Below are 26337 nucleotides of genomic sequence, written 5' to 3' on the forward strand. Positions count from 1 at the left end.
TCAAGCAGAAAAACTATCAGTTGTTTTCACCAAGTACCTTTCAGATCAGTGAGAATCACCAAACTGTAATGACCAGGTTCATAGTCAGATATCTAGAAAATGTGGATAATTCAGCAAGTCTGACAGCATATAGCTTCATCTACAATCATATGTCATTTTCGTGTTGATCACAACAGAATTTGGAGGCCCAGTTATATAATTGGGTGACTAAGTTTTGTTGTGGAACCTCTGTTCTTAAGGGATTTTGTAGGTGGATAATATATAACAACTCCTAAAATACTGCCATTAATTGTGCTCTGTTTCCTTATAATGTTGCTGAGTCAGACTTTGTCATTTGAAGATCTGCTTTCATTATAGGTGTTGTTTCACTTAAAGTTGCCAGAGCCTGTCATCCGTGTGAAGTGGGGACTAACTGTACATGTTCATACATGAGGGCGTGTGGCTGTGCTGCTGTCTTTGGAAATGTGGGCTCTGATGAACTGTTGTAGAATTATCCAGGCCCACAATGTGCATATGCACACTTACTGGCTTGACTTTGTGCTCCCTCTGCTTCCTACCCTTGCATACCTCCCCCCCTATATCTCAGGCTGTGTGCTGATGGAACAGCCTGTCTGAGCAGAGCAGTGAACAAGCATAAGCCTGATGTCAGAACACTCCAAAGTAATAGCACTAATCAGCAAAGCCATTCTTCTGGCCCTAATGCACAGAATAGAATTCGATGTGCTCATTTCACCATATATATACATATATACCTGCAAATCACAGGAGCTTCTGAATAGTAGTAATTCATAGTTAATGGGGAATCAATTCCTCCCAGAAGAATCTCAAATTTGGAGATGAAGTCTCTCAGGATAATTTCAAAATCTCTCCTTCAATACATTAAAACATGTCTTAATTTTAGGTAGCATTCTTTTTTTGGGCTTTTAGTGCAAAAACATCTTTGAGACACATGTAGTCTATAAGACAGGACATATCTTGTGACATAATGGAAGTATTATGTTAATCATAGCTTTTATGACTATTGCTTACCTACCAGCTCATCTTCTGGTATATAGATTATGTAAGTATATACTCATAAAAGCATCCATGACTATATTACACTTGAAGCCATATAAACAAATTCACAATTCTGATGTTGGTCATGAGTAAATAACAGCAATTCTGTGATATGAGTAAATATTTAGTGTCCATATAACTGTAAGTGCCCATATACTGTCTCTATAGGGTTGATCACCAGTCCACATAGAACATGAAACTAGCATATGAAATAATTGATAGCATCTGGGAGTAGAGCCCAGCTCAGAAGACCTGTGCAGCACACCACCCCCAGTCCCTTCTAGTTTCCAAGTCATGAACAGTCTAACAGGGCTTGATGACTTTGAAGATTAGGAAGGTGGGCCTCCCCGGTGGCGCAGCAGTTGAGCGTTGGGTTGCAAAGCTGCCCTCGGCCTCTGCAGCGCCGGTTCGATCCCCGGCTGCTCCCCGGCCACCGGAGGAGGGTCCCACATGGCCCGCAGACCTCGCCTGCCGCCCGCTGCTCCCCTCAGCAGTGTACTTCGGTCCTTCTGCCTGCTCTGCTCCCCGCTCTGGCTCTGGTGAATTCTCTCACCCTCCCGCGCTTCTGATTATACCCAGTGCATGTATAAATAAACAAAACAAATAAATAAATGCCTCTTATAAATAAATAAATGAACGAATGAATGAATGAATGAATGAATGAATAAATAAAATGAAGATCAGGAAGGCTCTAAGTACCTTGGGCCCTGGACATCATAGTCATAATGCTATGCAAATGAACACACTCTAGTGGATCTAACCCAGAGCCTGTTGGCAAGTTAAAAAAAAAATATTTGAAAATTTCATTTTCAAAGGTGTAATGTGATATTAGAATGAGAACCAGGACAGCCATAAGAAATTTCTTCACATACGCTCTTGTGAAAGGTATAAGTAGACTTCTAATTAGCTGATGGGTATCTTTTCAACCTTCTTATGTCATCATTATCACCTTTTTCTTCACTATCATTTTAATTGTCAAATATTTATTGAGTACCTACAGTGCAACCATCGTTCATCTTCCCACTCCCGGAGTAAATGTTTCCAAGAACATAAAGGCAATTTACATGTTCTCGGCTCTTCCAAGATCCAAAATAATCATCTATGAAAGCTAGATTTTAAGGAACCTGTGCAAGGTTTAAATGGCCTTTGTTAAATCTGTATCTAGATATATTTAAACACCGCAAATTTTCTGAAAGTACTTTGAAAGAGTAAGACTATAATGAGCAATCACAAAGTACTGTTGAACTGGGACATAATCAATTTCATCACAATCTGTTTCCCTCTCGTCGCATTTGACAGAAACCATACGTGTGCAAGATCCCAGGCTGCACCAAACGCTACACAGACCCAAGCTCCCTCCGAAAACATGTAAAGACAGTGCATGGTCCAGAGGCTCATGTCACCAAGAAGCAGCGTGGGGACATACATCCTCGGCCCCCACCACCTCGGGATTCTGGCAGCCATTCACAGTCCAGGTCGCCTGGCCGGCAGACTCAGGGAGCCCTTGGTGAGCAGAAGGATCTCAGCAAGACTACCTCAAAGCGTGAGGAATGCCTTCAGGTGAAAACGGTCAAGGCAGAGAAGCCCATGGTATGTCATTCACTTTCCTTCTGATCTACCCAGAGCCATTGCAGGTTAGTTAGGAGAGCTCCGTAGGGCATTAGAGGCAGTAGATTGCCCCGGTCCTCACTGCCACCTGGTTAAGGAGGTCATAAGCTCGCTGATCACTGTACTACGTAGAATAATCCTGTTCAAAAGAGCTTCAGGGTTTCCTGTCTTTTAAAAATTGATCTGCAGCCATCCCTCTTTGTGGGAGGTAGAAAGACATGACTGCATTTTCAGTGGCCCTGATTTGTAGAAAATAATTTGATTAGTCTTTCTGTAAACATGTTTTCTATCATCTTTGCTCTGATGACCCCAAGACAACTAAGCCCAGTCTATTATTTAGGGATTTATAGTTCAGTGGGATAGGCAGACCACCAATAAGCAAGTACTTACATCTCAATGTGATGGATTCAAAATGCATTCAAAAGAGGAACTAATCAACTCACTGGGAGGATGCTGAGCTGGTGGGGGAGGGGGTTACCTCCACATTCAGGGTTCAGAAGGGGAAGGAGCAGGTCCTGGCATAGGCACACAGGAGCCATGGGGTTTAAAGGGACACACAGGGGTAAAGGGGTGGGGGGTGAGGATAAAAGGTGTTATGTATTGCTAGTGATGGGGAATGACATGCATGCCTGATTTTTTAGAAAAGATAACATCAGTGCCAGCCTAGTGATTGGCTTGACAGATTGGAGATTGTTTCTTCAGTGGTGCCTGACCCACAGACGGGGAACACAAGGGAGAAATTTGAAAGATGTCATAGGTGAAAATCTTTTTGGTTTGGTGACAAAGGGTGTGTGGATTATGCTTCTGTTCAAACTTCATGTGGTGATCTTGCTTTTTTTATGTGCTATTACAAAACATCTAAAAATTTCCAAAGAACAAGAGAAATGAAAGAGTAGCTGTCGGGAGCTTCAGTAAATTTGTATTGGCCGTAGGATAATAGAGTCAGCTCTGCAGGATGTGTTGGGTTCTAGTCTATCATTCTTCAGACTCCGGAGAAAATGTACCAGGTAGAAGTCACATGCTTCCATGCATGGATATAATCAGGCAGACAGTTTTATTTTTTTTAAGATTTTTCTTATTTATGCATACAAGAGCCGGGGTACAGGCCAGGGTTGTGGTGGGTAAGAGGATTCACCAGAGACAGAGTGGGGAACAGAACAGGCAGACTGACTGAAATTCAGTGTTAAGGGGAGCAGTGGGCGAGACGGGGGGGTCTGCTGTGCCATGTGGGTAGCTCCCTGGCTGGCTAGGGGACAAACCTTGTGCTGCAGTGGCTGCCTATTGCTTCATAGTGCTGAATCTTAACTAACCCTTGCACCACCAGGGAAGCCCCAGGGAGTTTTATACTGAGTTTAAGGAAGCACTTAATATTAGCTAAGTCCAGCAACTGGATGTACATCCTGTAAATTCCTGAGTGAATTCCATGACTATCCAGCAGTATGGAATGCGGAAAATAATGCACATAAAATTCAAGCATTGAAGGGGTGGGAAGCTGCAAATTAATGACTTACTGTGTTTGTCTTTGAACTTTGAAGTCTTCACATTGAGTCTAACCAAAAATAATGCAAATAAGTATCATTGTTTTTTAGTGGGTGACTGTACTTTGCCTTTAAAAAACACCTTGGTAAAAAATTTATATATGTGTTAGTACTGATCACTACCTTTTAAAATTAACCAGTTCATAAACTGTGCTTTATATACTTTTTTGGAGGAGCCCGTATCTATTTCCTAAAATGAGGTCTCCCTGTATAAATATGTCCAGAACATTCAGCAGTTTGTATTGAACGAAAACAGGAAATTGAATTTGTGGACACCGAGAGTATGTCTTGATAGACAATGATTTATGTTCATAGGACAACATCCTAAGAACCTTATCTCCTCATGTATATCCCTAACACAAGAAAACTTGTCATTTCCTCTCCACTACCCATTATTTAAATAGAAAATTGATAGAAAATAAGAACGCATAGTGATTTGTTGGCTCAGTGACATTGGAGGTGTCCTAACGTGAATTATTTTATAAGATAATGAAATTGTGGAAACATAGGGCTGGAAGAGATCATACAGATTGGGACTAGGTCCCATACATTATAAGTGAGGAAACTGAGGCTCAGTAAGTTTGGTGAATCAATCAGTCCTCAGTAGATCATGAGGCATATGTATGCACATAAATATAGGTTGGTATCTTCACAGACATTTGCTAATGCATATGAGATTACATTTCTAGTATTCTTTCTGTAAAAATTTGTCTTTGATTTGATCATCATGCTACAAATTAAATTCTTTCTTCTTTTTTCTTATTAATCCAACATCTCTTCTGTATAATGCTCCTAAATGTCTTGTTCTCACTTCCTAAGGACAGTGGGTAATAAGGTGAGGGAATTTTGGTTTCTCTGCTCCTTTTATTTTGTTTTCATTTTAACATTTAACTTTTATTCATCTTTTCTTTAGTTCTTGTGCTGTGTGCTATCTTTGGTAGTGAACATTGCTGAGCTATATTTTAAATATAGAAGGAAATGTGTTTTGAACATTCAGCATGTGGAAATGTGAAGTTAGATGGTGAAACCCATTGTTCTGTATGTCTAGGTTTTCATAATAAGACACACTGGGGCCGACCAAGCAGATGTTCTCAAAGACTAAATATTTGATTATCACATTGACTATTGTATTGTGTCCTTGGGACAGGCACAACACCTACTTGAGGAAGATATAGATACATTTGTTGTTAGCAATTTGACTTTTATTGAAACAGTTTTCTAATTATAAGTGCAGTTGGCCTTCCTTTGTGCCTTGTGGAAGTGTGAGTCTCTGAGCCAGTCACATACAGAATCTCTCTCTCTCTCTCTCTCTCTCTCTCTCTCTCTCTCTCTCTCTCTCTCTCTCTCTCTCTCCCCCCCCCCTCACACACACACACACACACACCCTCTCTCCCTCTCTTTCTCTCTCTCTCTCTCTCTGTCTCTGATCTGGCAACCCAAGAGTAAAAGGCATCCCAAAAGACATTCAAAGCCCTGCTCCAAAAGTCTGAGGAAGGAGCAGAGAATCTGCTGAATCAAAAAATTAAGGAAGTCTTTGTAGCTCATGACAAATTTGTGTACCAAAGTTTGCTCTGCTTGGTTGCCCAGGAGGAATTTTGTATCATGCGGCACGCACATAGAAAGTGTTCATTTGCTTGGGTGTATATACTGTGGGTCCAGAAAAAGTTACACAGGTTCCACTGATAAGACCAGCGTCCAAAGCCCCTTCCCGACAGTGCAGTGCATTCTACCTAGATGCCAGTTTGTGAGCCAGTGCATGATCGATCCCTCCCTGGGGAATTTGCCCTTTTCACTGTTGTCAGACCCCAGTTTTCATAGTGCCACTGGGCTTCACACCAGTCTGGAGTTAGGCTGGTTGCCCCACGGACTTTGTGACTTCGGGCAGTCACTGGACTGCTCTGAATATCACTTTCTTATCTTTATCAACCAGGGAGAGTGGGATTTTAGAAAGAACCACTTTCGGTTGTCGGCACTGCTCACTGCAACTGTTGTCCCTGCACTGGGACGCTGCAGCTTTTCCTAACATGGGACAGTGAGCTTTCTACACCCCATGTCAGGAATCCCTGGGAGGGAGTCTTTTCCTGATTGACAACCAATGGGTTAGATTAAGTTCCCATCTGTTTGCACTGTCGCCTTACACAGTCCATTTGGTTGGGATTGGGGAAACACTGCCTCCCAGTGAAGTGCTAGGGGCACATGAGGGGAGCAGTAAGATCTTTGCCCCGATTCAGAGTGCCTTTGACTTAAAGCCTTTCTTCCCACTCTGAGTATAGCAGGAGCTAAGTGGTTGAAGTTTTACCTCTTTACCCACTACCTGCTTGAGATCCTGCAAAGCAGGAAAATGTAAAATGAAGGAAACAGCTCTGAATAGCACAGAGGGAATTTTGTTCAAGTGGAGGTACAGTGTACATTTCCATGTTTGGTTTAGCCAAGCAAACTCAACCCACAGACGGAAGCCACTGGGGTTACTAATAATTGCTAGTGTTCTCTGGGCCAATCATTTACTATTATCCAGGTATTTTTATACTTTGTGTTCTCAGGGTTTCACATGGAATTCCCATAATAATCCCTAAGATAAATAAATTGGCTCCATTTTATAGGTAAGAAAACTGAGGTTTAGAGTGGCTAAGTAATATGCCCAAAGAATAAAGTCATGGAAATGGAACTGGAACTGAGAAAGTGTGTTTGCAGAGTGGTATTTGGGGCAGGACTCCATGGGTGGTGTCATGCCAGTCATACCACATCGAGCACTTCCTGCTGTCCATCACCCCCTACTGCATATCCACCTGGTGACCCATCAGTCATTCTAGTCCAGAGGGTCCACCTCCATTCACCAGAACATAGCTCTTCTCATTCAAGCCACTGAGAGTCCTGATTTGCATGCTCTGTTATTACTGGCTCACTTTTCTTTTTCCTTACTGGTAACATTTCTTTCCCTTCCTTTCAACCCCAACAGACATCTCAGCCAAGCCCTGGTGGTCAGTCTTCATGCAGCAGCCAACAGTCCCCCATCAGCAACTATTCCAACAGTGGGCTCGAGCTTCCTCTGACTGATGGAGGTGGTGTAGGAGACCTCAGTGCCATTGATGAAACCCCAATCATGGACTCAACCATTTCCACTGCAACCACGGCGCTTGCTTTGCAGGCCAGGAGAAACCCGGCAGGGACCAAATGGATGGAGCATGTAAAACTAGAAAGACTCAAACAAGTGAATGGAATGCTTCCTCGACCGAACCCTATTCTACCCCCTAAAGCCCCTGCTGTCTCTCCTCTCATAGGAAATGGTGAGTCCTGTGATAGATGGCATGGCCCTTCAGAATCATCTGTGTTTTGATGCAACCAGAACAGTGTGAAAATTGGGCCTTGGTTTTATATTTGCTGATTTCACCACTAGTTCTAAAATTATGTTGTATCCACACATAGTAATGGTATCTTTCCAGAGTTCATATTTAAAAAGCAGGTAGTAATAGAATAATACTGAAACAAAAAGCAAAAGACTACATGAATGATTCACATCCTGATGGTGAAGTTATGACAATAATTCCCAGCAGCAGAGGCATGTGAGACCACTACCTACCTCTGGTTCCCACAATCAACAAGCAGGCAGTTGGTAGCCATCTTGACTGATGTTTGCCCTTTTCAAAGAAAGACAAGCAGCCTTTCCCATTGTCAGATCACATTGAATATCTGGAGCATTCCTGAATGTGGATATGAGGTTTAGAGTGGCTAAGTAATACGCCTTTCAATGCCTTTGGCCTGTGCACTTACCTGTAACTTGAGCATTGTGTATGTACCTCCTGGGACTCTTCCTTTTCCCTTGCACTGTGCCTGTGAAGACACTTAACCGATCCAGGAAGTTGTTAGAGTTCTGTTTCAGCCAAGGGCAGGCAAACACTCAGGTAGGCATGGGGCCTGCCACCAGCTCTTGTAAATAAAGTTTTATTGACAGCAGCCCCACCCACTTCACCATCACTGTCACCGTGGCATTTGGACACTGCATCACAGAGATGGTGGCAGGTCTTGTGGCAGAAATTGTCCTACCTAGGGAAGCCTATAATAGTTACTACCTGACCCTTTATAGTTTGCAGTCACAAGCTGTAAGTCATCCTGAAATGAATCCATCTCTCCCATTCTTTGTCTGCAGGCACACAGCCCAGTAATAGCTGCAGTTTGGGTGGGCCGATGACCCTTCTTCCGAACAGAAGCGACCTTTCTGGGGTGGACATCACCATGTTGAACATGCTCAACAGGAGGGACAGCAGCACCAGCACCATCAGCTCGGCCTACTTGAGCAGTCGCCGCTCCTCAGGCATTTCGCCTTGCTTCTCCAGCCGCAGGTCCAGCGAAGCGTCCCAGGCCGAGGGGCGGCCCCAGAACGTGAGTGTGGCCGACTCCTATGACCCCATCTCCACTGACGCCTCGCGCCGGTCCAGCGAGGTCAGCCAGTGCGACGGCCTGCCCAGCCTGCTCAGCCTCACGCCCGCCCAGCAGTACCGCCTGAAAGCCAAGTACGCGGCCGCCACCGGTGGGCCTCCACCCACCCCGCTGCCCAACATGGAGAGGATGAGCCTGAAGACCCGCATGGCCTTGCTTGGAGATGCCCGCGAGGCCACAGGGACGCTGCCTCCTGTGCACCCTCCCCGGAGATGTAGCGATGGGGGTGCCCACAGCTATGGCCGGCGCCCGCTGCTGCCGCATGATGGGCTTGGCAATGGTGTGAGAAGAGCCAGCGACCCCGTGAGGACCGTCTCAGAGAGCCTCTCCCTGCCCAGGGTGCCAAGGTTCAGCAGCCTTAACAGCTTCAGTCCTCCCGGTTTGCCTTCATCCCTGGAAAAGCGTAACTTAGTGCTTCAGAATTATACACGGCCCGAGGGTGGTCAGTCCCGCCACTTCCACTCCTCTCCCTGCCCCCCCAGCATCACTGAGAATGTCACCCTGGAGTCCCTGAGCATGGACTCAGAAGTGAACCTGAATGATGAGGATTTCTTGCCCGATGATGTGGTGCAGTATTTAAATTCCCAGAACTTGGTAGGATATGAGCAACACTTCCAGAGTGCCATCTCTGACGACAGCAAAGTGCCCCATGGGCCTGAGTTGGGGAGTGGCCATGGTGACCTTGACCCAGCTGGGCTGCCAGATAACCATGCCAGCCAGCAGTACCGTGGCCTGGAGCAGCCCAGCACTGACGCCAACAAAAGCGACCTGCCCATTCAGTGGAATGAGGTCAGCTCGGGCAGTGCAGACCTGTCCTCCTCCAAGCTGAAATGTGGCCAGCGGGGCCCGGTACAGCAGGCTCGAGCCTTTGGTTTATGCAACAGCATGGGCGTGCACCCACAGAATCCCTTGAGGAATGGCACTGGCCCAGCTGGAGGGTATCAGACCCTTGGGGAGCATGGCATCTCCTACAGTGGTCCAGAACACTTGGTGAGCCAAACTGGCAGCACTGTCCCCAACGGAAACGCTTTCCATGAACAGCCCTACAAGACCCAGCAGTATGGGAACTGCCTCAATAGGCAGTCAGGGCTCCCCGGCTCACTTGATGGTACCTGTGGTGCTGGGATCCAAGTGTCAAAGCTGAAAAGCACCACCATGCAAGGGAACAGGAGCCTGCCAGACTTTGGCCTGCTGGTGGCACCAAGTGAGTCTGCTGGCAGCACAGTGAATGGCGTGCTGACCCAAGACACAGTGGGACAGAGGTATTTGGCTCATCAGCTACAAAGCGACAGCATGAACCCCCAAGGGGCAGGCCGCCCAGGTCAGCAGATGCTAGGGCAGGTTAGTGCTACCTCACACATCAACGTCTATCAAGGGCCGGAAGGCGGCCTACCAGGGCCTCCCAGCATCAGCAGCCAGCCGTCAAGCTTGGCAGTTATCAGGGGCTACCAACCGTGTGCCAGCTATGGGGGCAGCAGGCGCCAGGCTGTTCCAAGGGGTGGCCTTGCTCTCCAGCAAGGACAGCTCAGTGACACAAGTCAGACCTGCAGGGTGAACGGCATCAAGATGGAGATGCAAGGGCAGCCCCATCAGCTCTGTTCCAATGTGCAGAGTTACTCTGGTCAGTTCTATGACCAAACCATGGGCTTCAGTCAGCAGGACATGAAAGCTGGCTCGTTCTCCATTTCCGAAGCTAGCTGCCTGCTGCAGGGGACCAGTGCTGAAAACTCGGAGTTACTTTCCCCAGGTGCTAACCAGGTGACAAGCACAGTCGACAGCCTCGACAGCCACGACCTAGAAGGGGTGCAGATAGATTTTGATGCCATCATAGATGATGGGGACCACGCCAGCCTGATGTCAGGAGCCCTGAGCCCAAGTATCATTCAGAACCTTTCCCATAGCTCCTCCCGCCTCACCACACCGCGAGCGTCCCTCCCGTTGCCAGTGCTCTCCGTCAGCACCACCAACATGGCCATCGGGGACATGAGTTCTTTGCTGACCTCCCTCGCGGAAGAAAGCAAATTCCTTGCCGTTATGCAATAGGCTTTAGGAAAAAAGGACTGCCAACAGACGTGAAACTTTAGGAGTTTAAAAGATTAAAGTGACTTGGTTTTTTGCTGGTTTATGTTTTTAGTTCTGTATGTATTTTAGTAATCTCATCTCACCTTACTGGGATGTGTTTCAAGTATATTCCTTTTATGGAAAAGGACTCTGCAAAACCCTAAAGTGTTCTAGGGAGAAACTGTCTTTCATTTCAGTTTTGAATCAGTATTGTTACACTCGAACCGCCCTCTTTTTTTTTTTTTTTTAAAACTGTAAGCCCACCCTTCCCGCCCCCTTTAGTAAACCAGTGTAAATGTGTGCTGTGCATGTTCTTTCCTTTTTTGAAGAAGAGGGGAAACTAAAGAATTTGGCATGTTTCTCTGTTACTCAAAGGAGACAGGAGTTGGTGTGCTTATGACCAAGAGGTTACACTTCCAGCTTTTAAAACTTTCCTTTGCATATACTCAACTTTTTTTGTTGTTGTTGTTCCCACATTGGGCACAAGAATCCGAATATGGAGAGTGAGTCTAACTCTTGTGGGTGCACTGTAGTGTAGGTAACAGACTGTTAGCACGCTCCCCAGCCCTAACTCAGATCAGGACATACGTTCCACAGTTGCAAACAGTGAAAACCCGGGGCTCTTGCAAATGAAAGCGTTTAAGTTTAACATTTAAGTTTAAAATTCTTCCTGTCCATCAGAATGCTTTGGGTGGTACGTCTATATGGTCAGTTCTCAGTTATCTAGTTTGCCTTCTCTCCTCCATCTACGTGAGCGCTCAGTGCTGCTCAGGGAGGGGGAGGGCACCTGGTGACGCTCACATTGCTGCCTGCATCTGTTCTGGTAAGAAGTTAGGTAGATATAGATCGAAGCTATTGGGTAGAGTTAGTTTGGGGTTTATTTGTGGGTTTTCTGTATTTGTTGATTAGTTTCATCTCTTTCCCCATTATCATAGATAACTGAGAATTGATTATATATAGTTCTAAGTATATAGGTATTTAAATAACCCCATAGCCAGCCTTGTCATTAGCCTGGATTAATTCCACTATGGTGAAAGAGTACATCTGTGCGAAGCATCCTATTTTAAGGGATTTATGAAACTTAGTTTTAAAAGGAAAAGCTCACATACAATGACATTTGAAATAAATTTCTTCAGCCATTTTTAGTGTTTGAGAGCACAAGCGAGGACGCTTAGTAGCTGTGTTGATGCCTTTTTTTTTTTTACCTCCTATCTATTAAAGCTGAATTCATTGAAGAATTAAATGTTTGATACAGTTAGTCCCTAATGTGGACTAATAGCTTTAATTTTGTTTTGGATTAAAACATTTAAAGATTTTAAAAGTAAAGCTCCTCATGTGCAGTTGATACACATAAAAGACATACTATGTGTGCACAGAGTACATGGATTATCCAGCATTTTACTTTAAAAAATGTAAACTATTGAAATAAAATATTAACATCTCAGACTACTTGCTGTATTCTGTCCCCTTGACCCTGGAGTTGGGTTTATCCAAAGTGATTCATGATCAATTGTGTGACTTTTCCTCCTTCTTCCGGCTATTTAAATTAGTATTAGAAAGACAAAATCAAGTAAATTGAAATATTAGCTAATAGAAAGAATGTTAGGACTAGCCTGTTTTTCTCATGTTTATGGTCTGTCATTTGGACCAAGACTCTCAGAATGGAGGTATATTGGCCCTTTGACTTTCAGGCTAAGAGAGTTGGGTTTGCTTTCGACTTGATGCTCCTGAGATCAGCAGAGGGGTGCTGAGATACCTTCTCCTCCTGCTGCCATCCTTCCACCACACAGCCTTCTAAATCAAAGGATGCACCCAATTTGGAACAGCCAAAAAGCTTAAGGACAACGGCTGATCTCAGGGTAGTGGTGTCCAATCTACCACTTTTTAACTGAAAAGGCAAGACTTGCTTTGTTTCTCAGATAGGTTACGATCTGGTTATGAAATCTGTGATTCATTCCCCAAATAATCATTTTTCCGTGAGTCTCAAAATCTCCAGATCACCATCTTAACTCTCATACTTCTATGGTTTGACCCAAACCCTGTCTTCCTCTGAAAGGCCCTTTCCCAGTAGGTATTCCTGGTTGTGACCTGCATTTCTCAGTTACCATAACGCCTGTGTCACCTTGAAGCGTGACGGTGGTTGGGGTGAGCACTGCAGTCTTCTCCCTCAGCCCTCCCCTGTGCTTTCAGGAGACCCTCCTGGCTGACCCTTTCTTCACTTTTATCTTTCATATTTGTTTCCCTTGCTACTGCCTGTAGACTTGCAGGAGACGCACTTCAGTTTAATATTTGCCTTCTCTCTATGGAAATCTCAGAAGGAGGAGAGGGAAGAAGAAATTAGACTCTTCCAGTTCAGTGACCTGTGATGATAGTGGATGGAAGCTCATGTGAGGCCACTTAGAAGTGTCCTATCTGGACAAGGAACTCAAGACTTGCTATCTCCTATGGCGGGACCCACCGCCAGCCTCCAGCCTTCTCTGCACATCTCTGGTCTGTGCCTGAGGGAGGAGGTGCCAGTTCATCAGTGTCACATCCTGCTTTTTAATAGAGGCTCGTACATGGCCCTCCTGCTTGACATCTGTGTTAAACACATTTTTGTCAAACCATTTTGCTTTATTTTCTAAAAAAAAAAAAAAAATAAACTAATGAGACTGCCCCTGCTCCCCACACATTGGCTCATCCTCTTGAGCTGGAGTTTTGATTCTGACGATGTATGTGCCTTATTTTATGTTACTCTTATGGATGCGAGGGACCAGTTGGCATTGCCCAATCAGAGCTCGAGGCTGCGGCTTACCAGCCGCGGGTACCCGATTGTAGCAGAATCTGAGCTGTCTTGTGACCTGGTTTCCTGTGCTATTTTGAACTGATTGGAGGATGTTCCCTTCTGACAAGTTACTGTTGTGTATCCTGCAAATGTGTAAGATAAAATACAAGTTCATTTTTTTCACCTTTTTTAGATTTTTAAAAAATGAAATGTGTAATCCTTTTTTAAAAGAAACACGTGTAAATACATTTAAGTATTGTAGGCGTAGCGTGCGGACGCGGCCGGCCCGGGCCTTCCTCGATCAGCCTGCAGCTGCTCGGGGCCCTGCCCTCTCCACCCGGGGCCGCAGGGCAGGGCCGCAGCCGCCACAGACGGACTCTGCTTTCGGAACCACTTAGTCCTTTTGTAACAAAGAAAGAACAATGTTTCTTACAATGTCAATAAAAAGGCTTTGTATTGAAATATTTATCAGGTTATTTATTTAATTCATGGGTGAATGAAAAGAGGGCCTGCTTTGGAAACCTGAGAGCCTGTCTGAACACAGCCCCGCGCTCACACGATCAGTGGAGTCCTGTACCCCTTCATCCCCTGCCCCACAGCCCTTCCCACCAGATCCTCTCCCCCTCCTCGGGAAGGCTGGGGTTGGGGGTGGGGGGCGGCCGCTGGGAGAGTGAGAGGGCCTGGCGTTGCTGCCATTTTATCAGTTTGCCAGGTTTAATGTCTAATAACGTGTTTCTCTTTTATATATTAATTACCCTCTTGTGTCAGAGACATCCTAGTGCCCGCTAATAGAAAATCCTGCCTGTGAAGATCTAATTTGATGTGACTTTTAATAACACTTTTTTTAAAAAGAATTATTTATTTATACAAGCACTGGGGTACAGGCCAGAGGTGCAGGAGGGTGAAAGGATTCACCAGAGACAGAGAGGGGAGCAGAACAGGCAGGGTGACGAAATACACTGCTGAGGGGAGCAGCGGGAGAGACAGGAGAGGTCTGCCGGGCCATGTAGGACGCTCGCCTGCCGGCCGGGAATCAAACCTGCGCTGCAGAGGCTGCGGACAGCTTCACAGTGCTGTGCTCAACCCGCTGCGCCACAGGGGAGGCCCTAATAACAGACATTAGACAGAAGTGGAAGCTATTTCTCTTATTTGTCCTGGTATTTATATTTTCTCTTCAATATTAGTCACCAGATCACCACTGTGAAAGCGTTTCCTCCCTCTCCAAGTAGCAGCACGTGTCCTCCGCGCTGGCAGGGGCAGGTGGCGCATCCGCTTATCCCCGCTGCTGAGTTGCACGTGCACACACGGGTGGGTGCAGAAGCCTGTGTCCTAGGGCCGCACGCCCTTAGGTCACCAACATGCCCTGCCCTGCTCTCTAGCAGGGATTCTGCCGTCTTAGGACGCTGTGTGCTTTCCTGTCATAAGAGAATTTCCTCCCATAAATCCAAAATTATTCCCTTGTATAACCTCACATAAAGTGTCCAAATGAATCCGAAAAAAAAATATGAAAAATGAATTTATGCCTGACGTAGGTATGAATTTCAGCTTACAAATATCCATGCAGTGTAATAAGTCCAAATAAGAGAACTGAGGCTAATTGGAAGAAAAGGAGGGAAAGGGGTGCCCCCAAGTCTGGGGCATAAGAGAACTCCAATAAGCGTATGTAAACAGCAGGCAGGTAATGCTCAAAACATTTTAAAAAATGCTTCCTGGGAAGGAGACATGGAGGAAGCAGAATTTAAGATAAAATAGCAAAGCTGCATGAATCACAAAGATTTATTTTAACCAATTTTTAGGATCCAAAGACATATTGCACGAATAGGAACAGAAGAATGCTCAAATAAGAAGGAAAAATGGACTCACCCCTAAAATATTCATCCCTTTTCATCTTCAGTATTTCCTCTTTGCTTTCTTGGCAGTTGTTCTACTTCAGTTTTACTTTATAATACATCTACTATTCCCCATACAATCTGGATTCCCCTCTCTTTAAATGTAGCTTTTAAAAAAAAAAAAATTCATTTTACCAACCTACACCTACTTTATATCTTCCCTGTATATTCACTCAAACTTATTTTAATTTTTTGAAATAGTGATACAATCAAATTTTCTTGGGCTTTTCTCTTTTGCCCACTTTGTGGTCAGCAGCCTTAGCCCACACTCATCCAGAGGCAGCGCAAAGGTACTACAAATTTTCTCAATTGTCCCTAATCTTCCACTTCTCCGGTCATTGCTTCCATCCTTCCTCATCCTCACAGGTGGGTTGTGAGGGTCTTTGCCTTCACACAGCTACAGTGTATCTAGTTGTAGGGGACAGACAACAATCACATTTTCCATTCATTGCTAACACTGCCTGGACTACAGGTATTTCATTCACACCTGTGACAGGGACTGGAAATGGGAAGATGGGCAAAGCACAGTGTCCATTGGCTTCTGCCCAGTGGGAGGAACATGCGTGGGTGGCCACAGGGTCTGAGGGCATGCCCTGATGGGAAATGTGTAAGGGAAGTTCAGTCTGGGTGCCCTTCTGCTGAAGTGCTTGTAGCAGAGTTTCCCAGTCTTGGTATTAGTGACTCTTTAGGTTGAGTATCTCTTTGTCATGGGCCTATCTTATGTCCAATAAGCTGTTGCGTCATCCCTGGCCAATGCCTTCAGATGCTGGTAGAATCATCCTCAAGTTGTGAAAACCAAAAAATGTCTCTAGACACTGTCATGTGTCCTTAAGAAGAAAATGATTCTAGGTTGAGAGGTTCTGGCTGAAGGAAAAAATACCGGGAGCGACACACTGCAGGCAGGTGGCCAGAGAAAACTTCACATAGGCACCAGACTGGGGAGCTCTGTGTACACGGGGAAAGAGAAAGCCAATGTAAGAGCGCCTGTCCTGGTCTCAGGTCTGCACACAAGGACTGAGGGACAGGCCGGGGGATCACGGAGCTCAGGGACTAGAGAGTGGGTGCCCCTGGAGGAGGCTGGATGTACAAGAGAGGAGGTAGAAGAGGAGAGACCATGTGCCCCAGAAACCAAGGGAGGTAGATTTCAGGAGGCCACCTGTGTCAAAAAGCAGCATGTAAGTCAATAAAACATGGATGGAAAAAAAAAGGGTTTTGAGAGTTAGGGGTCCCTGGGTGACCATGGGGAAACATTTTTCAGTGGAGTGGTTGGGAAAAGAAACCAGACCCAAGTAGTTTAGGATCAAAAGACACAGGCCACAAAGGGGAACTCAGCAGCCCTTTTCAAGTAGCAAGCAGCATTTCATCACTGCCAGTGTCATCCATGCTGAGACACATGTCACTCTTTGTTCCCATTAGGAGAAAGAAAGCACCGCAATTAAGCTATGACATGATGCTTTTTTGGCCTCTAAAAGACACATTACAGTTTCAGTGATGTTACCAAGGTAGGAAAAATGTGTACCTTGGAAGGTGTGAAATACATTATTTCCAAGGGAAAGGAAAGAGGTATCAGGTCATAGAGAGGTGAAAAGCCTGGATTTTCCTGTGGTTGATTCCCTCCCTCCCTCCCTCCCTCCCTTCTTTTCTTAATGCAAAAGTTTTGACAATATTCACCATCCATTAGAAAACAGGCAGAAGAGGAGATTGTTGATAATACACTGAACAGAGCAGGCATCAGAACTCTGCCTGTCTGTCTGGAAATGAAGGAAGGCTGGAAGGGTAGGGACAGGTGTGGATGTGTGGAATGGGTGCAGGAGATCAAGAAGCAGAGGGCGTGCAAGGTGACTGAAGCCTGAGAAGTCACAGTGGATGGGACTGTGTCAGGAAGGCCATTGAACTTGAGTAAATGAGAGAAAACGGGGTTGGAAGACCGCCGCATGAAGCAGAAGGGGGCTCTCAAGTGAATTCTTACAGGATCTGGGTTGGATTTACTGCAGGCAAAACTCAGGTGGGAGATTATTTTGATCTTTCCAGGGAAAGCAATTTTTTAAAATTCTTTTGGCAGTGACTGTGGGTGGGTTTGTAAGTGGGTAGCATGGAGGAGGTTCCCCTAGAAAGGCACAGGCCCAGAGTGACTCTGCTTTTGCTCCAGGGAAGCAAGTTAGTTAGGATGTGGGCTCCACAGGCTCAGTTTCTCCCCAACCCCCAGGGAGGGAGCTCCAGCCTGGCCCCTGCAAAATCACAGCTTGCCAAGAAAATGGGGGTGCAAGGAAGAAGAGCAAAAGAAAATGCTTCCTATCACCAGTTCTTTGTCAAGTAATCAGGACACTTCATGTAGAAGTGTATGTGGATGATGATTTTTTTTCATATAGCAGGCCTATTTTAATAAAGCAACAGGCTCATTTCCCCCACGCTTGCCTTTGCCGCCAAAGTGCCACAGTGCTCAGCTAACTCCCCTTGCCACTGGTTTCCCTTCTGCTTGAGCCCTCCCAGGATGTGGCTGACTGAGCAGAGGACTCAGCAAGACAGGCCTGCCGCCCATGCTGGAAGGCACTTGGTCAGAGCTGGCCAGCAGGCCAGCCTCACTGGGCCTTGGCAGAGAGGTTTCTGCTGCTTCTGTGAAGTATTACCAAGCTTGGGGGTGTGAAGTGGCTGCACTTTCTCCCCGAGCACTAATGTCTAGGGGGGCTTTTTGCTCATGTCCTGGCCTGGGCATTAAGATTCCCTGATCATTCTTATTTGAGGCAGTAAAAACCTATCCTTTTCCTGCCTTTTTTTTTTTTTAAGATTTATTTATTTATGCATACAAGAACTGGGGTACAGGCCAGAGGTGTGGGGGTGAGAGGAGTCACCAGAGACAGAGAGGGGAACAGAACAGGCAGACTGACTGAAATACACTGCTGAGGGGAGCAGCGGGTGAGACAGGAGAAGTCTGTTGTGCCATGTGGGTCAACTCCCTGGCCGGCTGGGGATCAAACTCATGCTGCAGAGGCTGCGGATAGCTTCACAGTATGGTGCTTAACCCCTTTCACCACCAGGGAGGCCCCTTTTCCTGCTTCTTGAAAGGGGCGACCTTGCATTGTGGCTTCTGTCTGGGATCAGGGGAAATACCATCCTCTGGGTTCTTCTTGGGATAAATGAGTAATCATAGAAAAATGGGTAAGCAAAGGAAAATTCAATTAATAAACACATATATGGAGTGTTTATATGGGCAAACCAGGAATATATAGCCAGTGTTAAGGGACCTGGGCTGTCAAGGAGAGCAGAGGGAAGACTACATATCAAGGGGGAAAGACTTCATCTTTTACTCTGAATATAACAAGATGAAATTCTCAGCTAGGGAGGACAGGTTCACTGATAAATCTACATGTGGATGATACCCCCAAACTATGTTCTTCTATATCATAAAAAGAGAATCAGTTATTGATTCTTTGATTTGAAAAAGGCAAAGGACCGAGACGAGGACAAGAACTTCTCAACCTCTTATGTCTTCACTGCTGCTAAAATAGTCTGTATTCTGGGCCTCCCTGGTGGGAGCTATCACAGCCACTGTGACCTGAGTGACAATCAGTTCACTCCCCAGCCAGGTTGCTAACCCACAAGGCATAGCAGACCTCTCCTGTCTTGACTGCTGCTTCCCTCAGCAGAGTGTTTCAATGGATGTAACTGTTCTGCTCCCAACTCTGTCTCTGGTGAATTCTTTCACCACCTGCGCCTCTGACCTAGACTCCAATTCTTGTATGCATAAGTAAAGAGATATATATATATATATATAGATATATATATACACACACACACACACACACACACACACACACACACACACACATACATATTTAAAATAACATAGTCTGCATTCTTATGTAAAGGTAAGAGACTTCTCCAGGCTCACAGAACCTTGATTGACCTTAGTCCCCCATCCTAAGGTGATACTTACTGGGAGAGTCTACTCTGGGTACATTGAGAAAAGCCTGCCCAACCCTCTGGGGAGACAGATCCCACACTTCTACTGCTAGAGGGCAAAGAGAGCAGCAGTGGCCTCCCTCCTGATGCTTCATACCCACAGCATTGGAATAGAACCTTGAGCATGTATTCAGTAGTGTGTATGACCTAGTGCCTCACTCCTGATATTCTGCTAATGCCTGACTAACAGCCAGAGGGCTTATGAAACAGAGGTTTACCTTATCTGAGGTCATGGGGAGGGAGGTGGGAAGAGGACCAAGCAAGTTGGCTTCTTTTCTCAGAGTACTTGCAGGAATCTCTGCTCCCTTGGGGGCCCCTAGATAGATGGGAGGGAGAGAGCTTGCCCCTACAAGCACCCTGCTAGCGTGGGGTGCTGTGGGCTTCCCATTCATGCCCCTCTGCAGCTCGGAAGCCTCCAGGGCTCAGAAATTGTAGGGCCCTGACAAAATTCATGCTTAGAAATTGGGCTGTAGCTCTGAGAGCTGGCAGAAGATGCAGGCCTCCAATCCTCAGGGCTTGCAAGGGCCAAGTGCACTGCAGAGGTGTGATTCACTGAGTTCCCAGAGGAAAGGGAGGCAGCCAGCTGGCAAAAGATTACTGAACAACCCGGCCAAGGAATTCCATTGCTGTTTGGATGGAGACTAGCAGCTAGCTACCTCCCTTTTCCTCCTCCCCCACTGAGGCGTGGAGCTGGCGCCCTGAGCATGGGACTCTGGGGGCAGAAGGAAAGGAACCAAGTTGCTTCACTGGCAACCAAGATGAAGAATCTGCAGCTGGATCAGACAAGAAAACACTTGCATTTTCATTTGAAGATGATTCTTATACCCTCAAATGTTTACCCAAAACACAACTAGATGAATTGCCAGAGGTAATTCTTTAATAAGTAGCAAACTTGATAGACAAGAAAAAATAATCTTGGCCAAAAACAATAAAACCTAGTGTGGATGTCAGAGCCCAAGGATTTTCCAGTCTTTTGAAGAAGAGATTTTCCTCCCCTGCACTTTGGAAATTTCGAGCTCTCTGGGTGTCTACAAGTCATAGATAAATTACAGAGCCTTCTTAACCCTACTACTATTCAGAAACTGCCTGCTCCAGAGGTCTAGGCCCCTTGGGCACAGCCTGTTTGACATCTTCCAGAGGTGAAGTCATGAAGCATCATGATAAATGTGTCCCCTGAGGTTGATGCAGAAAACAAAACCCCAGAAACTATTCCAGCTGCCCCCCCCCCGCGGCTGGCATGCAGATCAAAGCGTCACTTAAATTGAGGTACCACCTGCCATTGCCCCATCCAAGGGCTGTAACACTCTCTCCAAGGCACTTGGGACATGAACAGAAGCCCCCTTGACCTACAAGACAGAAGGTCATAAAACAACTTTTTCTTAGTTGCCTTGACCCAGGGAGTCTTCACTTGCTGTGCAGTTTTGGACAGTTTTGTATCATTTCTCTAACTAAATGTGAACAGCTTCTAACATGGCAGTGGCCCTGCTTGTTGAAGTGCATTCTGAGATGCTCCTAAATTAAGTGGGTTTAACATTCAGCCGGAAGGAAGTCATTTGAAAATAAGTTGATATTTTAATCCCTTTTTCCCAGCCATGTGCACTAAGAGTCCAGGTTTTTTTTTTTTTTGTTTTGTTTTGTTTTTTGTTTTTCTTTTTTTCAGTCATAGTTTTTTTTTTTTTTTTTTGTGTTTTTTGTCTTTTTTTAAGATTTATTTATACAAGAACCGGGATACAGGCCAGATGCATGGGAGGGTGAGAGAATTCACCAGAGACGGGGAACAGAACAGGCAGACTGATGAAATACACTGTTGAGGGGAGCAGGGGGCGAGGCAGGAGAGGTCTGCCGCGCCATGTGGGATTCTTGCTGGCCGGCTGGGATAGAACCAGCGCTGCTGAGGCTGAGGACAGCTTCACAGTGCTGCGCTCAACTGCCTGAGCCACCAGGGGAGGTCCTCAGTCATAGGGTTTGCCCCTCAAAGAAGGCAAGTAAAAGTAGAATAGACAGGAACCCCCTGATAGCACCCCAGCTGGCATCCTGCAAGTCACTTCCGGCACTTTCCACCCAGATGGTGGTACGAACAGACACCTTGACTTTGGATCAATCGTCCACAATCTTGTTCCCACTGCCAACAGCAGTCCCACATATATACTTCTGACCCACTGGCTCAAAAATCACGGCTTCCCATGGACTCCACCCACCAGGTTGATCACAGAACTCAAGAAAGTGCAATAACTACATCTATACTTTTATTATAAATGATACAGTTTACGAACAGCCAAATGAGGAGGTGCATAGGCCAAGGTCTGGAGGGTGCCTGATCACAGAGCTTCTGTGCCCTCCTTGTGGAGTCCAGATCCATCACCTTCTGGGCACAGCAATGCATCCACCCAGTAAGAAATACCACTGACCTCAGTGTGCAGAGGTTTATTGGGGTTTGTTATGTAGGCACAGTTGACAAAATCACTGGCTATGTGACTGAACTCCATGTCCAGCCACACACACTCACCTCTGAGAGTGAGGCTGACTCTAAGGCCCATCCTCTTTTCCCCTGGCTGGTTCCTTTGAGGTAACCCCCATCCTGAAGCTATGGAGGGGCTGCTGTGAGTCATCTCATTAATTCAACTCTGGTGTGGCCCAAGGGGCTCATGAATAACAAATACATTCTTATTATCGGGGAAATGACATGAATTTTAGTATTGTCCCCAAAACTTTATTACGTAACAGGGGTTTGTCCTTGGAAATGTGTCCAGGACTGAAACAGGAGGATGGATGAGCAGGGTGTGCCTGTAGTAGTAAGGTCATAGTTCACTAGAAAAGAGCCATCCCTGGCTGACTTCTGGAGGCCTAGCACCTCCTTTCTCCCTGGGGGTGCAGCTTACTCACTCCTCTATCCCCTATCCTCTGCAGAAATGCCTTCTTCACTACAGCATCTCCTCCAAAGGTGTGATGGGGAGGACTGCCCAGCGCGTACAGCATCCAGAATAAGTTCTCCATGAGAGTGTTATGATTACCCCTTTCTTTTCCCTCACCTTGGCAGCTACTCCACATGACTGCAGTACAGGGAAGGGGCCACAGCAGCATGAGGATGAGGGCTCCCTTACAAGGGATACAGTTAGGTTCACCCTCCCCGGCCAGCCTATCTACTTGTCAGTTCTCATTCATTCATTCATTCATTCATTTAAATATTTTATTTATTTTTACATAGAAGAACTAGGGTACAGGCCAGAGGTGTGGGGAGTGAGAGGATTCACCAGAGATAGAGCAGGGAGCAGAAGAGGCAGCTCCACTGAAACACACTGCTAAGGGGAGCAGCAGATGTGACAGGAGAGGTCTTCTGTGCCCTGAGGGTAGCTCCCTGGCTGGGGATTGAACTCATGTTGCAGTGGCTGCCAATCGCTTCATAGTGCTGAGACTTAACCCCTTGCTCCACACAAAGTGGATGGACATGTGTAGCCAGGGCAGTGTTCTCAGAAGCGAGAAGACTACACAGTTTTCTCCATTTAGTCCTACTTCAGGAATAAAAAGTGCCAGAGGAATAAATACTGAAGCTGTTATTTTACCCAAATGCCCAAGTTTTACTAACTTTTTGGCAAACAGTAAAAGTATAGTTTAGATTTAATCAAAAAAGATCAAAAGAGCATAACGATATTTTTAAAAAGTCAATGTATTCTCATACACACACACATAGTTATATTTGCACAATCCCCTCCCACAGCCTCTTAATCTTTGCTCACTTTCAAAGCAGGTCACAGGCTCTACCTTATCAAGCTCCCGGAGCACTAGATCTCCAATTTTTCTCCCATGATTGCATTGGCATGGCTTTGAAAGTGGGTGGTCATTATGCAACAATTATATTGTCACATATTCAGCTATCTGAATGCTTGGAACATTTGGAATTTAAGAGAAATTATTTTGATAGATTTCAAGAACATGATCCAGGGATTGGCTGGTGATTAGAAACACAGCAAAGTCCTGGGCAGAGATAACACTCTTGATATTGTGGTGTGTTTACTCCCCCTGTTTTTGGTGATGCATTTTTCCCCAGTAAAATTTATTTTATTAAAAATAACATCAATAATAAAATTAGTATATAATAAACATCAGAAACAAACAAAACAAATCCACCTGTCATTCAACCACCCAAATATAACTACTATTACCATCTTGTGATATAATTCTGGGTATATCTTTTATTTTATTAAATATTTATTTATTTATGCATACAAGAGCTGGGGTACAGGCCAGAGGTGTGGGGGATGAGAGGATTCACCGGAGACAGAGTGGGGAACAGAACAGGCAGCTTGACTGAAGTACACTGCTGAGGGGAGCAGCGGGGGAGGCAGGAGAGGTCTGCTGTGCCATATGGGTTTCTCCCTGGCCGGCTGAGGGATCAAACTCATGCTGCAGAGGCTACAGTTGCTGCGGAAGCTTCATAGGTTGTGTTTTAACACCTTGCGCCACCAGAGAAGCCCTGGGTATTTCTTTTAGACATAACATTTAATGATAAGAATTTCCCTTGCCATTAAAAAGGCTTTAAACAGGTGTGGGTGTTACCAGCAGCAGGCTGAGCTGTGCTGTGAGAAGACAGAAGGGGAATGCTCATGACAAAGAAATGTGCATTGCAGGTTGTGAGGACAGTGGGTGAATTGGGTCTTAAAACTTAGCCCAGATGTGGAGCATGCAAGGGCATGGCAGTGCCAAGGAGTGGTCCTGTTTACCTCTGTTTAACCCACTCCCTCTGGACCTTAGCTTATTTTTGCGAATATGAAAAAGAAGGAAATAAGCAACTTTATGGGTGTTTGCTGCAAATAAAAATGACTGATTATATGCAGTTCTCACCTGAGCTTCCTTCTCTGCTGTCACCTTTACCAGGTCACACCTGGTAGGTGCCACCCCACATTCACTTGTAAGGATAAGGTGGCATGAGGATGAGGAGGTTGCACAGTCACAATGGCATGAGGGAGAAGAGGATGCAGTCCAAGAAAGTGAGGAGGGGACCAACCCCTACAGTGCTGGGATGTCCACTTGCTCTCATTGCTACTCTGCTAGTCAATATCTTGAGTTTCTGGAAGTTACTTGGCCTGAGGGGAGTACTTCCAAGTTGCCTGTGTTTCTTATCTTGCTCTTGAGGATGGGTGCTCTGGATTACTGTGCTAGAGGGAAGGTGTGCCAGCCTAGGTCCTGGGGAAGGCAGTTAGCCCAAGGGCCCCAAAGTGTAAGTCAGACATAGGAGAGTGTACGTTCTAATACTCCAGACGCTCCTCCTGGCCTTCTATGGGAACTGTAAGCCCCACTTCAGAGAATCATTGGAGCTAAGTGACCCCAGGGAGGAGACAGGCCTCCCTCAGGAGGTGGAGCTAAGGCACCAAGGCTTTTTTTTTTTAATTTTTAAAATATTTTATTTTTATTTATTTATACAAGAACCGGAGTACAGGCCAGATGCACGGGAGGGTGAGAGGATTCACCAGAGACGGAGCAGGGAACAGAACAGGCAGACTGATGAAATACACTGCTAAGGGGAGCAACGGGCGAGGCAGGAGAGGTCTGCTGCACCATGTGGGATTCTTGCTGGCCGGCTGGGATTGAACCAGCGCTGCTGAGATTGAGGACAGCTTCACAGTGCTGCGCTCAACTGCCTGAGCCACCAGGGGAGGCCCTCAGTCATAGGGTTTGCCCCTCAAAGAAGGCCAGTAAAAGTATAAGAAATAGGAAACACCTGACACCACCCCAGCTGGCATCCTGCAAGTCACTTCTGGCACTGCCGTGCCATGTGGGACCCTTGCTGGCCGGCTGGGATCGAACCAGCACTGCAGAGGCTACGGAAAGCTTCACAACGTGGGCGCTCAACCGCCTGCGCCACCAGGGGAGGCCTGGCACAAGGCTTTTATGATGTAGAAGATTTGAGCCCAAAGCACAGCTCACCTTAACATGAGTGCAGTGGAGATCCATGCCATCACGCCTCTCCCCTGTTCCATCTCTCAGGCCTCATCGTCCTTTCAGGTCTTCATGCTCCCCTCACATTGCCCTTCCTAGCACTCCTGCCATCCCAGGGCTCACACTTGGCATGATGTACAGTGTCTGCATGTGGACATTGCTGGGTCTAACTACAGCCTCAAAATGGCTCTGCATGCCACGTGCTGAAAACACAGGTTGGTTGGTCTGATGCAGTGCCTGGCCTGGGTCCTCGCATCCACCCTGTGCAGCAGGAGACATGAGCAGGGGCCTCGGACACCAGGAACCATCCATGCAGATTGTCAAGAAAGAGCTGTGGGCAGAAACAGCCAGGGAAAGAGAGTTGGTGAGGCTGCCTCTGACACACGTTCTACCTGACAGAACCCAAATCCCAAATGCTGAGAACAGGGTGACGACTGTTATTTTGAAGAGAAAAGCCAACTTGATGGTATTCATTACTTATTACCTACATTACCAACATGTCTAAAATGAACAAAGATTACCCCTATCTTAAGATCTTTATAGTACAGATGGAAAGAAAGCTAGGAAAAAAAGTAAGGGCAATGTTTCTAGGAGAGAATAGAAGCATTTTAAGAGCAGAGCTACTGGTATGAGGGGGGTGGGGGACACCTTTCCCAGCTGAAGGACAAGGGAGTCCCCAGGCGGCTCCCAGAGGCAGTAAGTCGTGAGTTGGGTGAGGCTCAGGGAGAGTTTCGTGGCTTGATGGGACAACATGGGAGGCCTGGAGAAGGAGGCTGAGCCTGGTAGCCTTCGACGGTGTGACTGTGGCCTTGTCTCCCTTCCCTTCTCTGGTCATGTGTCCGGTGATTCGAAGGGACCAAGTCCACCTAAATGGTGTCTCCAGGGCCTAAATGGTGTCTTCCACTTGTTCCATGGGGTGTCCCGTCCACAAATGCAGAGATGTAGGAAGCTGTTCCTATACCAGAAGCTAATGGTGTCTCTCACCAGAGCTAATGGGGTCTCTACTAATCCCGGGGAGCAAGGTCAGGAAAGGGGTCTTCCTTTTTCTCAGATATCAACTTGGGGGATGGGGTGGGGCAGGAGAGCCGTAGAG

At 46.2% G+C, this 26337-nt stretch overlaps 1 protein-coding gene across 1 annotated transcript in view; it reads left to right on the plus strand.

Moving 5' to 3' along the window:
• The window catches only part of GLI3 (GLI family zinc finger 3), a 285419-nt gene extending 271517 nt beyond the window's left edge, over positions 1-13902 (plus strand). The window contains exons 13-15 of the mRNA XM_037507112.2: positions 2356-2646; positions 7159-7486; positions 8347-13902. Of these exons, the coding sequence (XP_037363009.1) occupies positions 2356-2646; positions 7159-7486; positions 8347-10679 (2952 nt within the window). The 3' untranslated portion in view covers positions 10680-13902. The remainder of the gene's footprint in view (positions 1-2355; positions 2647-7158; positions 7487-8346) is intronic.
• Positions 13903-26337: the final 12435 nt, after the last annotated feature.

This window comes from Talpa occidentalis, unplaced genomic scaffold (genome assembly GCF_014898055.3).
Source record: "Talpa occidentalis isolate TD23 unplaced genomic scaffold, MPIMG_talOcc4v2.1, whole genome shotgun sequence".
NCBI classification, from domain to species: Eukaryota; Metazoa; Chordata; class Mammalia; order Eulipotyphla; family Talpidae; genus Talpa; species Talpa occidentalis.